Source organism: Pipistrellus kuhlii, unplaced genomic scaffold (genome assembly GCF_014108245.1).
Source record: "Pipistrellus kuhlii isolate mPipKuh1 unplaced genomic scaffold, mPipKuh1.p scaffold_m20_p_3, whole genome shotgun sequence".
NCBI classification, from domain to species: domain Eukaryota; kingdom Metazoa; phylum Chordata; class Mammalia; order Chiroptera; family Vespertilionidae; genus Pipistrellus; species Pipistrellus kuhlii.
Window position 1 is genome coordinate 83,749,765 of NW_023425529.1, and position 17,360 is coordinate 83,767,124.

At 42.2% G+C, this 17,360-nt stretch overlaps 1 protein-coding gene across 2 annotated transcripts in view; it reads right to left on the reverse strand.

Annotated features, from left to right (window-relative positions):
- Positions 1–17,360, reverse strand: part of CACNA2D4 (calcium voltage-gated channel auxiliary subunit alpha2delta 4) — a 110,365-nt gene that overhangs the window by 47,018 nt on the left and 45,987 nt on the right. For both annotated transcript variants that reach the window (XM_045588398.1, XM_036457661.2), the window contains exons 23-25: positions 15,938–16,031; positions 2,812–2,907; positions 792–919 (exon numbers count right to left, since the gene is read on the reverse strand). In XM_045588398.1, coding sequence (XP_045444354.1) covers positions 792–919; positions 2,812–2,907; positions 15,938–16,031 — 318 coding nt within the window. The remainder of the gene's footprint in view (positions 1–791; positions 920–2,811; positions 2,908–15,937; positions 16,032–17,360) is intronic.

Genomic DNA, 17,360 nt, shown 5'->3' on the forward strand with positions numbered 1-17,360 from the left:
TTCCAAGGTCCCTTTCTGTTGTAAACATTTTACTCTTTCCTTGGTGCTCTGTCAAAGTCACTTAATTTTTCCTTTTGGAGCATTTTTCAGAAGGGGGCTGGGTGGAGCTGGGTGCCTGCAGCTCTGAGATCCTGGTCCTTGGACGAGTGGGGGTTGCTGGCTGGCTTGGTCCATGGGGCCCAAGCTTGGCTGCCCTGACTCCGTCTCCTCAAGCCCCCAGTGGCCCGCCAGGGGAGGTGTCCCTTTATTGTGGGGTGTTTCTGAGGAGTAGGCCAGGAGCTTGGGTTGCTGCCACTGGAGACCCCAGGGAGTGGAGCCTAGGCTGCTTTTCCTGTTTGGGAAGAGCCGTGAGGAGCAGTGGCCTCAGCAAGTATGGGCACCCAGGAGGGAGTGAAGTGCTACTCTCACCTGGGAGGTTTAAGAAAGTTTCAAAGGTATTCAGATGTTTAGAAACAGAAGAATCTTAAAGAGAAACTCATCCAATAGCCGTCTATTTGAAATTTGGGCTAAAATTCATCTCTTCTAGATTTTTGTTCAGTCTCTTTCCTCTGCTCCATGCTAGAGTTTTAACCGCCAGCTTTGTCAGCTGGTCAGGGAGTGCAGTGACCTGCCCTATGCACAGCGCAGGGATCAGCGGTGTGGTAAGGCCCCAGCCAGCCCTCTCAAGTCGCTACTGTGTACCAGGAGGAAAATAGAAAGGAACCCGGCGGTCTGGACCTGTTGCTTTATATCACAGGAGGGAGAGGGGCGCCCTGGTCCCCCCTGGCCCGGGAGCATGGGGAGTGGATTACCTGGCCCCTCGGGGGCACGGAGATTAAAGACAAAGCTGCCAGCAGGCTGCTCAGCGGCCTGGCGGTACCACAGGGGGAAGTGGTCCATGGTGAACACGCTGGCCTTGTCTTCAGGCGTCAGGAACTCCCTGCCAGGAGAGAGATTTGGTTTCTCCCTTCATATCTGGGGACATGTTTATCCCCTTTTCTTTCATACACAGTTGGCTTGGCTGGGCCAAGAGAGCAACTCCCCTCTGTGTCAGTGGACTTGCAGGTAGAATATCTGAGCTTCTAATTGGTGGCGCCCTAGACGATGCCCCAGCCATGCTTGCCTCTTCCAGAGTCAAATGCTGTTGCTTTCCATTTTTTATTTTAACTGCTTTGCCTGCAGGGTTTGTTTCTTTTGGATATAGTCTAATTTCTTTTTGTCTGGCTAATTAGCGTTTCTGAATGGAAACTGTATAGTCACCTCATCGCTGAGCTAATACAGGAGCGTAAATTCCCCCCAAGTGGTTACTGCAGAAGCCCTGGCCTCTAGGTTTTAGAATGCATTATGAGGTTTCTCTTTTTGAGCAGCTTTATCTTGCTAATTATGGCTTAGCATTCCCTGAGCACACACCAGCCAGCAGAAGGGAGCACCTGTCCAGAAGCAGAGTGGGAGGCAGGGAGAAGCTGCGGGGAATGAAAGCGTCACCTTGGCCAGCCCGTGAGGTGGAGAGCTGAGCTGGACCCTGGCTGCCTGGCTTTCGTGTTCCCGAAGCAGACCTGCCTCGTTGCCAATCCCTAGCTGCCAGTCACATCACGGGTGGGGTGCGGGGAGCCCTGGAGCTGTGCAGTGCATGTGAGGCCGGTCACAGTGGCTGGCTCATCGCCAGGAAGGTCCCCCTCTGCGCGCTCCCGGGAGACGTAGAGAGAGAAAGGGGAAGATGCTTTCTCCCTTCACACTGTTGGGCAGGGTTCGCTTGTCCAACCTTGGCCAGACAAAGATCTCTGTGATTTTCAATTCCAGTGAAGTTTAAGGGGTGAGGAAGTATGAGTGGGTAGTAAGCTTGGGAGGAAAGTTTCCCACACTGTTTGAGGCCTCAGAGTGAACCCGCAGTTTACCTATCAGTCCAGTGCATCTGAGCTGTCTGCTGTGTCTCTGACCGGCCATGGGAAAGGGTAGAAGCAACTTCATTTGTTTCCTAGGAAGCCTCAGCTTTCTAGCAAGCGTGGACCTGACAGGGGGAAGCTCAAGATGGCACGCCATAGCTGAGCACGCTTGGGATTAGCGAGAGGAACAGCCAGTGGGTGGGAGGTGAGAACGGGGTCAGATTCTTCTCCTCCAGATGCCTGACCCGCCTCCCCCACCTACTTGAGCCTGGTGGTTTGCAGAGCTCAGGTGGCTCTGGTCAGCTCCCTCCCTTCCAGACCGCCCTCTGGGCTCCCACTCCCCTTTGCTGCAGCTCTCAGCAGGGAGGACAGTGGGCTGGCTGGTCCCTAGGCAGCAAAGCTGGGCTTTGCTTGGAGCAGGGTTTCCCAGCCTCAGCATGACTGACAGTTGCCAGGGGCTGTCCTGCGCACTGCAGGAGGGTTAGCAGCACCCACCACTAGATGCCAGTAACAACTCCCTCCAGTTGCTGCAACCCAAACATCTCCAGACATTACCCAATGGCCCCGGGGGCGGGGGCGGGGTGGGTGTAAATCGCCTCCAGTTGAGACTTGCTGGCTTAGGGGATGTGGAAAGTGTCAAAAGAGAAGGGGACACAGAGGAAGATTTAGCTTGTCACAGAGACCTGCCCCAGGGATCCTTCAGTGAACCTCTGACTAGCCCTCCCACTTCACAGTTTCCGGGGCTCTCTTGCCCCGCTGGGCTGCCCTCCGTCCTCTCCTGGGACACCTCCAGGCTGAGTCCGAGCCTGGGTGGAAGGTTACTTCTCTGCCCCCGCATCTGTCAGCCCCAACCTTCCACCCTCTTGCACTTGAGGGGTTCACACGTGCCCGGCCAGCACACATGCCCAGGAGCACCCCACAGGGATCCCACTCCTGCCGGCGCACTCACTTGCTGGAGACCTTCTCAGAGCCCACGAACAAGCTGCTTCTGAGGAGGCCGGCCCGGGTGCCCAGGAAGGCCATGTCCGCCACGCGCTCGGACTCCCTGTGAGGCAGACAGAGCAGGTGGCACCACGCGCAGCACAGTGGCAGGTCCGGGAGGAGGACTCAGGGAGCAAGGGACGGGGCCTCAGGGTGAACCCACAGTTTTATCAGTCCAGTCCGTCCGAGTTATTTCTATGTCTCTGACAGGCCACTGGATAGGGCAAGGTAGCAGCTCCTGGCCCTCCTGGCTGGGGGTGGGGCTCCCCTGGTTGGAAGCCCCTTTAATTAATTTAAAAAGTTTTTAAATCCTCACCTGAGGATATTTTTTCTATTGATTTTTAGAAATAGTGGAAGGGCTGGGGCGGGGAGGAGAGATAAGATAGATATTATAGATAGATAGATAGATAGATAGATAGATAAACATCAATGTGAGAGAGACACATTGATTGGCACCCCAACCTTGGCAGGATTGAAGCTTCAACACAGGTTTAGTATCTTGACTGGGAATGGAATGCCTGGCCCTTCCATGTGCGGCTGACACTCTAACCACTGAGCGACACCAGCGAGGACCTGCATCCCCTTTAATAATGGGGTTCCCTTGTCCTCTGCTTCTCTGCTTCTTCAGATCTGGCTCCTGCTTAGTCCACTCAGCTTTTGGGGGAGTTGGCTAGAAGCCAGAGGGAGCTCAGAAAGAGGGGTTTCTGTCCTGGAGCCAAAGGGATAGAACTTCTTGTGACCAGCGCATGCATAGCCCCTCACAGTTTCAAAGCCCTTTTCACATAGTCACCTTATTACGAAATGTACAAGGAGGAGGAGCAGACTTGTCTACCGAACCTAAGCAATCCTGCTGGACTTCATGACCTTGCCAACAGATTTGAGAAAAGAAAAAAAAAATCCTTTAGCCAGCTGGAGTGGAACTAATTTTTTTCATGGTCTCAAAGCCACATCGTTATGATGATGCACCAGGGGGCAGTCATCACCTCTTTCTTTATTTAATTTCAGCGTATTGAGGCATAATTGACATAAAATTGCAAGGTATTTTAAGCATACTTTGTCTGGGTTTGCTGTAAGTCTGCATTGTGAAAGGACCCTTCCACCCAGTTAGCTAACACATCCATCACCTCACATGTTTATCTGTTCTCTGTGTGTGAGAGTTCAGTTCTACCCTCCTAGCAAATTTCAGTTACACAACACAGTGTCCCACTGTAGTCACCATATGTCACACCAGATCCTCAGACCTTGTTCACCTGAGAACTGAACATCTGTACTTTTACAAGCCTCTCCCTGATTCCCCTGCTCAGCAACCGCCTTTCTGCTGTTTTAGTTCCTTCCCCACTTTCTCCCCTAAAGATTGCATGTGTTTGGCATATTTCACTTAGCTGCTAGTCTCGTGTGGTTTTTTTGTTTGTTTGTTTGTTTGTTTTGTGTGTTTTTTTGTTTTTAAATTTGAGCCCAGTTAACGACCATGAACCCTTCTTGTAGGTTTCTTTTCTCAGGGTCTACGCCATCAACAATGCCAACACTCTTGTCTTTTTGGTGACATTCTATCAGGTGATATCTCTGTGGTTTTGGTTGACTTTTCTCTGATGAATAGTGATGTTGAGCATCCTTCAGTTCCCACTGGTCTTTTGTACACCTTTGGAAAGATGTCTGTTCAGATCTTCTGCCCTTTTAAAAAGAGACACTTTTTTTTTTGCTATTGTGTGAATTCTTTATTTTGCATATTAATAACTTATTAGATATGTGATTTGCAAATATATTTTCCCATTCATTTTGTGCTTGTTTCCTTCGCTGTGCAGAGCTTTTTAGTTGCATGTAGTTCCACTTATTTACAATATTTTGCTTTTGTTTCCTTTGCTGTTGGTGTCAAACTCCTGAAACCATCGCCAGCTTGATGTCCAGGGATTCACCCCTTATCCTTTCCTCTAGGAGCTTTGCAGTTTCAAATATTATGTTCAAAATATTTAATGCATTTTTAAAACAATGTGCTTTTATTGGTGAGAGAGAGAGAGAGAGAGAGAGAGAGAGAGAGAGGGGAAAGGAGAGGGAGAGAGAAACATCAATTTGCTGTCTCCTGTACTTGCAACCTGTCCGTGCACGGGTTGACACTCAGCCATCTAAGCCACACTGGCCAAGGCTGTTTAATACAGTGTGAGCTGATTTTTGTGATTGATGTAAAATAGTGAACAGATTTCATTTTTTTGCCTGTGGTTGTCTAGTTTTCCAAACACCATTTGTTGAAAGACAGACCATCCTTTCTCCATTATATATTCTTGGCTCCTTTGTCATGAATTAATTGACCGTATATTCATGGGCTCATTTCTGGGCTCTCTATTCTGTTCCATTGATTTGTATGTTTGTTTATATGCCAATATCATACTGTTTTGATTACTATAGCTTTGTAATATAATTTGAAATCAGAAAGTGGGATGCCTCTGGCTTTGTTCTTTCTCCTGTTAACCGAGCGAGACATATCGATATAAATACGTCAAACGTAAACAATATCGGGTACAGGTAGGACATATGAATACGTCCTTGAAATATATGTTGCGCCCTGAAATATATATATTTTTTGTAATCTTTATAATTGTTTGTAAAATTTATAATTTTTTAAGAGTCTCATGTTCTACCGACTGAGCTAGCCGGGCACCAAAATTTATAATTTTTTAATTCGATGTTTTCATTTTTTTGTTGGTATTCTTTTCTATTTGTTTGTATTTTTGTATTTTCCTTTGTGCTTTATATATAAATAAATGAAAAATATATATATTTCATAGTCTTTTCATTTATTTTAATTAAGTATAAATTAAAAAAATAATAATATGAAATTACGTTCTCTGGGCATGATGTACTGACACGTCTTAGTGAAAGAGTACGCTCCTGTTATATGTTGTGTAATTAAAAAGGGAATTCCCTGGTTAACAGAATTCCCTGGTTAAAAGATTGCTTTGGCTATTTGAGGTCTTTTGTTGTTTCATATAAATTTTAGGATTGTTTATTCTATGCATTTCTGTGAAAAATGCCCTTGGAATTTTGATAGATATTGCATGAAATCTTTAAATTGCTCTGACTAGTATGGACATTTTAACAATATAAATTCTTCTGATATGTGGGCATGGAATACCTTTCCATTTATTTGTGTCTTTAATTTCTTTCTTCAATATTTTATAGTTTTCAGTGTACAGGTCTTTCACCTCCCTGGTTAATTTTTTTCCTAAGTATTTTTTTTTTTTTGATGCAGTTGTGAATAGAATTGTTTTATTTCTTTAAAATATATTTTTATTGATTTCAGAGAGGAAGGGAGAGGGAGAGAGAGATAGAACATCAATGATGAAAGAGAATCATTGATTGGCTGCCTCTTGCATGGCCCCTACTGGGGATCGAGCCTGCAACCCTGTGCCCTGTCAGGGAATCAAACTGGGAACCTTTTGGTGCAGATAGCGATGCTCAATTCACTGAGACACTACAACCAGGCAGGAATTGTTTTCTGAACTTCTCTTTCTCATAGTTTGTTGTTAGTGTACCAAAAATTTGAGTTTTGCATGTTGATATTATATCCTGAAACTTTACTGAATTTTATTAATTCTATCAGTTTTTGTGTGTGGAGTCTTTAGGGCTTTCTAAATATAGTATCATGTCATCTGCAAATAGGATAAGTTTTACTTCCTCTTTTCCAATTACAATGCCTTTTCTTTTATTTTTCTTGCCTAATTGTTTGGTAGGACAGCCACTACTATGCTGAATAAAAGTGGGGAGAGTGGGTATCTTTGTCTTGTGTCTGATCTTAAAAGAAAAGCTTTTACGGTAACTTTTAACCCTTTTTACCTTTAAAAATGCTATTAGCTGTGGGCATGTCATATGTGGCTTTATTTAATAACTTTTAACTTTATTGTTTTTGCTCCTCGTCCAATTTATTGCAGACTATTACCCAATTTCTCTCTGTGCTTGGATTAGTGTTTTTGGTGATTGTATAAGGTAGACAATAACTAAAGCATTGACAAGGGGAATATTTTTTTTTTTTAAATAAAAGCTCAGCTGTGTGGTTGTTGGAGTTTCCCTAATGGAATTCTGTACCATACACTGTCACCTGATAGTACTCAGTGCTGGATTAAAACACTTGGTCTACATGGGAAAAGCACTGAGGAAAAGGTCTGGGGTGCACATGGGGCCTCTCCACTCCAGTATTGTAGAGACCAGGAGATCTGGGGGTGAGGCCTAAGCACCTGTATATATTTAAAAAGCTTCTCAATGCATTTATCTATTCAAAAGTAGAGAAGAGTCTGATGAGACTTCTGCACCATAACTCGGCTTCAACGATTACCAACCCATGTCAATCTTGTTTCTTATACAGCCTCCCAAGCCCCTCAACTAGATTATTTTGAAGTAAATCCAAGAAATAGTTTCATTGGCCAATAATTTCTATCATCTTAATATATAAAAAGCCAGGGGCCGTCACAACCAAAACAACCAGACAGACCACAGAACAGCAGGCTGTGTGGAGTGATGAGTTCAGCAGGGGGGTTAGTGAGGGACGACCAAATAACTGAACAGCAGGCTGCATGGGGTGACCAGGCTGGCAGGGGAGGTAGTTGGGGGTGACCAGGCCGGTAGGAGGGGGGGCAATAGGGGGCAGCCAGTCAGGCAGACATGTGAGCAGTTAGGAGCCAGAGATCCTGGATTGTGAGAGGGATGTCCGACTGCCAGTTTAGGCCTGATCCCCAGGATTGGGCTTAAACTGGCAAACAACATCTCCCAAGGGGTCCTGGATTGGAGAGGGTGCAGGCTGGGCTGAGGGGATAAATTTTGTGTACTGGGCCCATAGTTAAAATATAAGAAATAAAAAAAATCCTCAATGCCATTATCACACCTAAGACCTCCTCACAATTCTTTAATGCCATTAAATAATACAATAGCCTTATGCATTAAAAAAAATTGTTTAAATTAGAATCTGACTAGGGTCCATGGTTGTTATGTCTCCTCTCTCTCCCTCCCTCTCTCTCCCTATCTTTTCTTTCTCTCAATATAGATATTTAGTTATTTATTAAACTGTATTTCATACACCATATAATTCATCCATTTAAAGTATAAAATTGATTTTTTTTTAGCATTCGGATTTGTGGAACCCTCATCACAATCAATTTTAGAACATTTTCATGGTGAATAAGTAAGGACTCAATTCTTTATCCTGCCTTTCCTGTACAAATTATACCTCAGAATAATCAAATACTGATTTGAGAAACCCCCATACCTATGTGCAGTCCTTTTTAGTTTCTTTAAACTTTTCCTCTCCTCTCTTCCTCTCTCCTTTCTTTACCTTGCAATTAATTTGCTGGACTAGGCCATTTGTCCTGTAGAGTTCTTTGCATTCTGGATTTGGCTGATTGTGATCTGTGGTGTTATTTAGCATATTTTCTTGTTCCTTGTATTTCTTTTCCTTTTTATAAATCTTTATTGTTTGTTTATTTATTTATTATTTTAAGTTTCTTTATTGATTAAGGTATTACATATGTGTCCTCATCCCTCCATTAACCCCTCCCCCACACTCATGCCCTCACCCCCTGGTGTTTATGTCCATTGGTTAGGCTTATACTCATGCACACAAGTCCTTTGGTTGATCTCTTCTCCTTTCCCCATTCTCCTTTATCATCCTCTGAGGTTTGGCAGTCTGATCGATGCTTCTCTGTCTCTGGATCTGTCCCTGTTCATCAGTTTATGTCATTCATTATATTTCACAAATGAGTGAGATCATGTGGTATTTAGCTTTCTCTGACTGGCTTATTTCACTTAGCATAATGCTCTCCAGTTCCATCCATGCTATTGCAAATGGTAAGAACTTATTTTTTACTGCAGCATAGTATTCCATTGTGTAGATGTACCACAGTGTTTTAATCCACTCATCTGCTGATGGACACATTGGCTGTTTCCAAATCTTAGCTATTGTAAATTGTGCTGCTATAGGGGTGCATATATCCTTTCTGATTGGTGTTTCTGATTCTTGGGATATGTTCCTAGAAGTGGGATCACTGGATCAAATGGGAGTTCCATTTTTAGTGTTTTGAGGAAACTCCATACTGTTCTCCACAGTGGCTGGACCAGTCTGCATTCCCACCAGCAGTGCACAAGGGTTCCTTTTTCTCTGCATCCTTGCCAGCACTTGTTGTTTATTGATTTGTTGATGATAGCCATTCTGACAGATGTGAGATGGTACCTCATTGTTTTGATCTGCATCTCTCAGATAATTATTATAGTGACTTTGAGCATGTTTTCATATGTCTCTTGGCTTTCCTTCTATCCTCCTTCAGAAAGTGTCTATTTAGGTCCTTTGCCCATTTTTTGATTGAATTGTCTATCTTCCTTTTGTTAAGTTGTGTGAGTTCTCTGTAAATGTTGGAGATTAAACCCTTATTGATGATGACATTGGCAAATATGTTCTCCCATGCAGTGGGCTTTCTTGTTTTGTTGATGATTTCTTTTGCTGTGCAAAAGTTTTTTATTTTTATGTAGTCCCATTTGTTTATTTTCTCTTTAGTTTCCATTGCCCTAGGAGCAGTATCAGTGAAGAAGTTCCTTCAGCATATGTCTTGAGATTTGGCTGCCTGTGGATTCCTCTAGTGTTTTTATGGTTTCCTGTCTTATGTTAAAGTCTTTTATCCATTTTGAGTTTATATTTGTGTATGGTGTGAGTTGGTGGTCTAATTTCATTTTTTTTTGTGCCTGTATCTGTCCAATTTTCCCAATACCATCTGTTGAAGAGACTGTCTTGACTCCATTTTATGTTCATGCCTCCTTTGTCAAATATTAATTGGGCATAGTGGTTTGGGTCAATTTCTGGGTTCTCTATTCTATTCCATTGATCTACATGTCTGTTCTTGTGCCAGTACCAGGCTGTTTTGAGAACAGTGGCTTTGTAATACAGCTTGATATCTGGTATTGAGATCCCACCTACTTTGTTCTTCTTTCTCAGGATTGCTGCAGCTATTCGGGGTCTTTTTTTATTCCAGGTGAATTTTTGGAAAGTTCATTGTAGGTCTGTGAAATATGCCATTGGTGTTTTAATGGGAATTGCATTGAATCTGTAGATTGCTTTGGGTAGTATGGGCATTTTGATGATGTTGATTCTACCAATCCATGAACATGGTATGTTCTTCTATCTGTTTATGTCTTCCTCTATATGTTTTTTCAGTGTCCTATAGTTTTTGCATATAGGTCTTTTACCTCCTTAATTAAGTTTATTCCTAGGTATGTGTGTGTATATATATATATATATATATATATATATATATATATATATATATATTTGGTGCAGTGGTAAATGGGATTGTTTTTTTATCCTTGTATTGTATTTCTTATAAGCTAGCAATAAGACCTTGGGCCTGGTTGAATTCTGGTTTAATTTTTGACAGGTGGTATATTCTTCATCAAGATAGACACCATCTGATTGACTAGAGGTTGCAAAATAGGGATATTCCTCCTCAGTATTTGATTATTCTGAGGTATAATTTGTACAGGAAAGGCAGGATAAAGAATTGAGTCCTTACTTATTTACCAGTTTTTAGAATAATGAGTTGGTTTCCTTACATCTTCCAATGATGACCAATAAGGCCTTTTTACCCCAGTATAATTATGAGCACAGGAATTTAAATATATTTATTGTGTTTTCATCCATTGCAGTTATTATGACTTTTGCTGCTTGAATTGTCCTTGCTTTGGCCAGTGAGAGCCTCTTCAGGATGGTGCAGGGTCCAGCTGGCACAGCCTCATTATCCTCTAGTAGTAACTTCTTGCTTCCTGGTAGGAGGAGGTGCTCCTGGATAATTCTGTACATTTCGCTCCTGTTCTGACATTGCTCCAAGGTCCACTCACTCATTTTAAAGGGGACTTTTAAATGTGGACATTAAAGTTCACAATATAGATCTAAATAGTTCACTGAGGTTGGTCCTTTCAGTGGACAGAGCTAGGACACTCTTTTTGTTTCTTTCAGAGAAAATACATCATGAACCCACTGATATTTTCAATTCATATTTAGCATCACATCTAAACTTAACTTCTTTTAATTTATTTTATTAAATTTTATTGGGGTTGCATTAGTCAACACGAACATATAAATTTCTTTGGTTTAAAAAAGGTGTATGTCTTTCCTCTTTTGCTGAAAATATTGGATCCTAATTACATTAACATATATTGCTTTATCAATTAATATAGTTTGTGACTAACAGTGTCAATATTGTTTCTACAATATTGTGATTGAAATAAAAGTTTAAGATTTTATTTATTTGGTGTTTACAGCTCTATGTTTTCAAGTTCATTGAAAGAATTCACTTATATGTGGGTATTACAGGAATTTTTAAAAGAAATATATTTGATTGCTTCTCAGCCTTTTAACTAAGATCAAGTGTAAAGAAATATATTTGAGGATATAAGTTCTATTGTATGTAATGATAATAGTTATATATAACATATATAACTTAATAGACTCTTATTTTATATATACAATATAGGTCCCAAATCACTTAATAAATCTCCTTTTTCATGTTGTGACAGAATCCTTTGCTGCTTTTTCCACAATATATGTAATATGAGGGGCTGATCAGGGAAAGGTGCCAGCCCCATCACCCCGCTGCTGCAGCCACTGCCAGTCACCACAGCTGCCAAGGTATTTTCATCAACCCGGACTCCAGTCCCCTCACGAAGAAAAAATGATAACTTTCTTTAAGCATTTTCAAGATGTGTCTTTCATAGGATATGACATTTCTTTATTTTTCTTTTTATCCTCACCTGAGAATTTCCACTTATTTTTCCCCCCTTCCCTCCAATCGTTGGCTCAGCCCCTTCTCAAGCCTAAAGCCTTCACCCCAGGCTTTAGGCTTGAGACTCCCTCCCCCCCCCCCCCCCCCCCCCCCCCCCCCCGCCCTGCCCCTCTGATCACTGGCTCAGACCCTTCCCAAGCCTAAAGGCTCTGCCTGATGGTCCTGCTGAGAGTGATCTGGGTGACAAGGAGGTTCCCAGAACATAGGTATGTATGTAAATTATCTGCCATCTTTGTTGAGTTAATTTGCATATTCACTCTGATTGGCTGTGGGCATAGCAGAGGTATGGTCAATTTACATGTTTTTCTATTATTAAATAAGATGAAAATATATTTGCATTTCCTTGTTTTAGGTAAACAGTGAAGGTATTATACAGGCTTTTCTCCATTGCTAAGCTCATTCCATAAGAGTATGTAGAAATATTTCTCATTTTCCTCACTCAATTATTTATTTTAAATTTATTTTTCAATTATATTTGGCATACTATGTTAGCTTCAGATATACAGCATAGTGATTAGGCATTCATATACCACATGAATTATATAAGTCTAGTAGCCATGATAAGTCTAGTATTTATCTGGCACCATGTTTAGTTATTACAATATTACTGGCTATATTTCCTATCCTGTACTTTATACCCCCATGACTATTTTCTTACCTGGCAATTTGTACTTAATCCCTTTTACTTCTTTTTCATCCCTCTATTTGCTCTCCTACATGCCAACCATCAGTTTGTTCTCTGTATCTATTAGTTTATTTTCATTTTGTTTGTTCATTTATTTTATTTTTTAGGGCCTACATATAAGTGAAACCATATGATATTTGTCTTTCTTTGTCTGACTTATTTCACTTGGCATAATACCTTCTAGGTCCATCCATGTTGTCTCAAATGGCAAATTTTTATTCTTTTTTTTATTACTGAGTAATATTCTATTGTAGAGTACCACATCTTTTTTACCCATTAGTCTATAGATGGACAGCTAGATTGCTTCCATATCTTGTCTATTATAATAATTGTTGCAATGGCGGCCCAAGACTGCTGCTGCACTGAAGTGGATGATAGAAGCCCTGATGGACAGGGGGGCGATCATGAGGAACTTGGAGAACCTGGGGAAGCAGGTGCTTCCCTATCGGATCTCTGCCCACAGACAGCAGCACAACAGGGGAGGATTTTTATGCACCGCCACCAACTGTTGAAAGCATGATGGAGCACTTGTCTCGAGACATTGATGCAATCAGACCTAATATTGTAAAACATCCCTGCCCCAGGAAGTAAAGGAGTGTGAAGGGGTTGTCCTGGACCTACTTGAAGAAAAACTGTATTCCACAAAGAGGAGGAAATGAGTATTCTCCAGATTTTAGCTTTCTATTCAGTTCTCTCACTTTTGAGCATCATGGATGAATAATTTACAAGCTTGACCTTTACATAAAACTGTGTTAGGTGCCATTTGAGTGTTCTGGGTATTTTTAGCTCTTGATCCCCTTTGCTGGGAGAGATGCAGGAATGGCTTGCTTGGAGCACTGTGTAATCTGTGGGGTCCCACTCTCCAAGTCAAATATATCGTTCTTGATTTTGTTAAATTAAATGTAATTTTTTGGCCCTACAACACTAACACCATTTTGAAGAACAAAACTTATAAAACTATCTTGGATTGTTTTAATCACTCACACTGTATAATCATGCAAAATAAAATATCATTCAGATTGTTAAAAAAAATAATGCTGCAACAAACATATGGATGTGTACGTCTTTTAGAATTAGTGTTTTCAATTTCTTTGGATAAATATCCAGAAGTGGAATTGCTAGGCCATATGATAGTTCTATTTTTAATTTTTGGAGAAAGTTCCATATTGATTGCAGCACCAGTTTGCAATCTTGCCAATAGTGCACTAGGGTTCCCTTTTATCCATATCCTTGATAATGCTTGTTGTTTGTTGATTTATTGATAACAGCCATTCTGACAGGTGTGCAGTAGTATTCATTATAGTTTTGATTTGCATTTCTCTGATAATTAATGATGTTGAGCATCTTTTCATGTACTGTTGGCCATCTGTATGTCCTCTTTGGAGAAATTCATGTCCTTTGCCTATGTTTTAATTGGATTGTTTGGGTCTTTATTTTTTTATGTTGAGCTGTATGAGTTCATTATACATTTTGGATATCAACTCCTTATTAGGTATTTCATTTGAAAATATCTTCTCTCATTCAGTGGGTTGTCTTTTTTTTTTTTTTTTTTTTTTTTTTTTTTAATGTTTTCCTTTGTACTGCAAAAGCCTTTTAGTTTCATGGAAGTCCCATCCATTTATGTTTGCTTTTGTTGTCTTTGACTTAGGAGACATATTTAAAAAAATATTACTAAGAGTGATGTCAGAGTATTGCCTATGTTTTCTTCTAGAAGTTTTATGGTTTCAAGTCTTACATTTAAGTCTTTAATCCACTTTGAACTTATTTTTTAAATATAGTATAAGAAAGTGGTCTAGTTTCATTTTTTTGGCATGTATCTGTCCAGTTTTCTCAACATCATCTATTGAAGAGACTGTCTTTATACCGTTGTATATTCTTGCTTCTTTATCATAGACTAATTAACCATATATGTGTGGATTTATTTCTAGGGTGTCTATTCTATTCCATTAATCTCTAAGTCTGTTTTTATGCCAGTACCATGATGTTTTGATTACTATAATCTTATAGTATAGTTTGATATTGGGCAGCATGCTATCTTCACTTTGTTCTTCTTTCTCAATATTGCTGAATCTATTCAGGGTTTTTTGTGGATCCATAATAAACTTTAGTATTATTTGTTCTAATTTTGTGAAAAATATCATTGGTATTTTAATAGGAATTGCATGGAATCTGTAGATTGCTTTGGGTAATATGGAAAGTTTAAATATATTAGTTCTTCCAATCCATGAGCACTATATAGCATCCTGCGTGCAGGCCTTTTACCTCTTCGGTTAAATTTATTCCTAGTATTTTATTCTTTTTGATGCAACTATAAGTGAGATTGTTTCTTAATTTATCTTTTCAATTGTTTGTTATTGGTATATAAAAATGCATCTTGCTTTTCTAAGTAGGTGATTTTTCCTATAAAATTCTGTTAATGTTTACATTAGGCTAATATTAATTAACTTATCAAGTGTCTAGAGCACATGTGTCAAACACAAGGCCCGCGGGCCAAATCCGTCCCGCCAGGCCTTGCAATGTGGCCCGCACCGCGCTGTCATCACTGCACTCCGCTGCGTTTCCATCACAATGACAGTTTATGACTGTTCAGTAAACCATTCGGCCCGCGATTTAGGCTGGATTTTAGATTTTGGCCCCTTCTCTGATTGAGTTCGACACCCCTAGACTCTAGAGATTGGACATTTTCAATTCTATTCAGAACGAGGTATGGCCCACCCAAGGATAGGTTTTCATTGCTTTTTAGAGAGAGAGGAAGGAAGGAGAGAGAGAGAGAGAAACAGAAAGAGAGAAACATGTGTGTATGAGAGTTACATTGAACAGCTGCCTCTCTTATCCCCTGGACCAGGGGATCTAACCCCACAACCTAGGTAGGTGCCCTGACAGGGAATCAAACCTGCAACCTTTTGGTTTACAGGTTATTGTTCCAACTAACTGAGCCACCCTGCCAGGGCCCCACTTTATTTTTAACCTCTTATCTTACCCTCTCCCAACATTCATGCACGTGAACACGCATGTACATGCAAATGCACACACACATACCCCCCCTCCACACACACACATTCAAACTGTTCATCTCTTTTTTCTATCTATCTGCTAAGCACAATAGCACCAGATAAAAGTCAGCAGAGACAGTGAGGAAATCTAAGGTGCTGGGACCCACGAAGGAGAAATTTGCACTTCTTGGTGTCTTGAGCTCAGCTTCTGGAGACGAGGCACTGATCTGCTGACCTGCTTCCTCAGGGCACTGTGGTAGAGGGTTCTCACAGTGAGAGCCCAACCCTGTGTCAGGGGTTCTTAGAATGGGGCTTCTCCAGTGTGGGCTGGGGGCTTTGGTCCTGTGATGGGGATCTGCTAGGGGTGTTTCTCCCGAGGGGTGTGTGGCATGCAGAAGCTTTGTAAAGCCACCGCATAACCTGGGACTGTGTGGATGTTGCTCTCACTCTCCCTGTCTTCCCACTCTCATCACCATTCCATCTTAGGCCAAAGGACTTGGATGATCTCCTAAGCTCCCTAGTGGGAGGGACCCTGATTCAGCTGAGGGAACGCAGGGGCCAGGACCTCTTCCCCTTCGGGAGCCCTCAGCCCCAGTCTGTACGTACTCAGAGGCATTGAGAGCCAGCGCTGTCCAGTAGGCTTCCATGGGGGCTGTCACCACGGCATCAAACAGTACTTCCCGCACCAGCTCCTCGTCACCTGGACGAAAAATCAAAGAAGACCAATCTACTTACTTCCCCCATGATTATAAGCTCATCTGCCCTTTTGAAAACCCTGACCTTCAAGGAACAAGATGTGCCTCATAAACCTATGTCCGGAACACCTACATGAATTTGAGGAAGTCACTGCACCTCCCCCAGCCTTCATTTCCTCAACCCCAGACAACATGTGAGTGGAACCAAACGATCTCTAAGGCTCTTTCCAGTCCTAATGTTCTGTGCAATTAGAGAATCCCTCAACGACATCAGACTTTGTTGCTGGGCAGCCCGCCCTCCATCTGAACTCCCATCACTCTGCTCTTTGGCCATCGCCCTCACACTCGCTGGCCGAGGCAGTTCTGTGAATTTGGATTTGCCTGAGAGCCTCCACCCTTGGCCAGGATGTTCTTTTCATGGGTGGCTCTTCCCCGCCCCCCCCCCCCCACTCCCTTTAAGGTATTTACTTTTATTGCGGTGAAATTCATGGAACATAAACTCCAATTTAAAGTATGCAATTCATTGGCATTTTGTACATTCTCAATGATGTGCAGTCATCACATCTCTCTAATTCCACAACATTTTCATCACCACCATCATCCTGTACCCATGAGCCACTTGAGTGGTAAGTGACACTGGCTGTCAGAGGTGGCCTTTCCTGACAATTTGTTTACAGCAGGCTCCATCTTTTTCTATACAGCACAATCTGTTACAACCTCCATCTCCACACGTAGGCTTGCTTCTTCATCGTGTGGTTTCCCCACAAGTGTATGAGCTCCCTGAGAGCAAGGGCCTAGCCTGGCTGGGGCATCTCTAGCTTCGATGCTTGCTCCAGGCCTGGCACGGAGGACATACTGAGCATGGATCATTCATGGAATGAATGTTGGGACAGCGTAGAAAGTGGAGTCTTCTCTTGCTGATGACCTGTGACAAAATGACCTGCTCCTTCTTCCAAAGAGAAAGAAGGAGTACCATGTTGAGGGTGTAATTTCACAGTTGAGTTAGTCGAGAGGAACTTGAGGTTAGTCTGAGAACCAGGTGTTAGAAAACATTCACAGACACGGGCTGTGAGCGGCTGGTCAGAGATGAGTGTCAGCTGCTGGCCCAGGCCTACTGCCAGGTGGTGGTGGGACAGATCTGATGGTTAGGCAGATGCCTTTACACTGTGGGAGTGTCCTTGGGAGCCATATAGCGCTCAGGTGAAGGAGGTTTGCAGAGATCCCAGTCCCTGACGTGGGGATGTGCTCATGTGCCCCATACCAGGAGCACTTAGTCACCAGGCTATCTCTGCTTTGTCTTGGGAAGCCTCCCTGTCCCCCTAGGCCTGAGGATG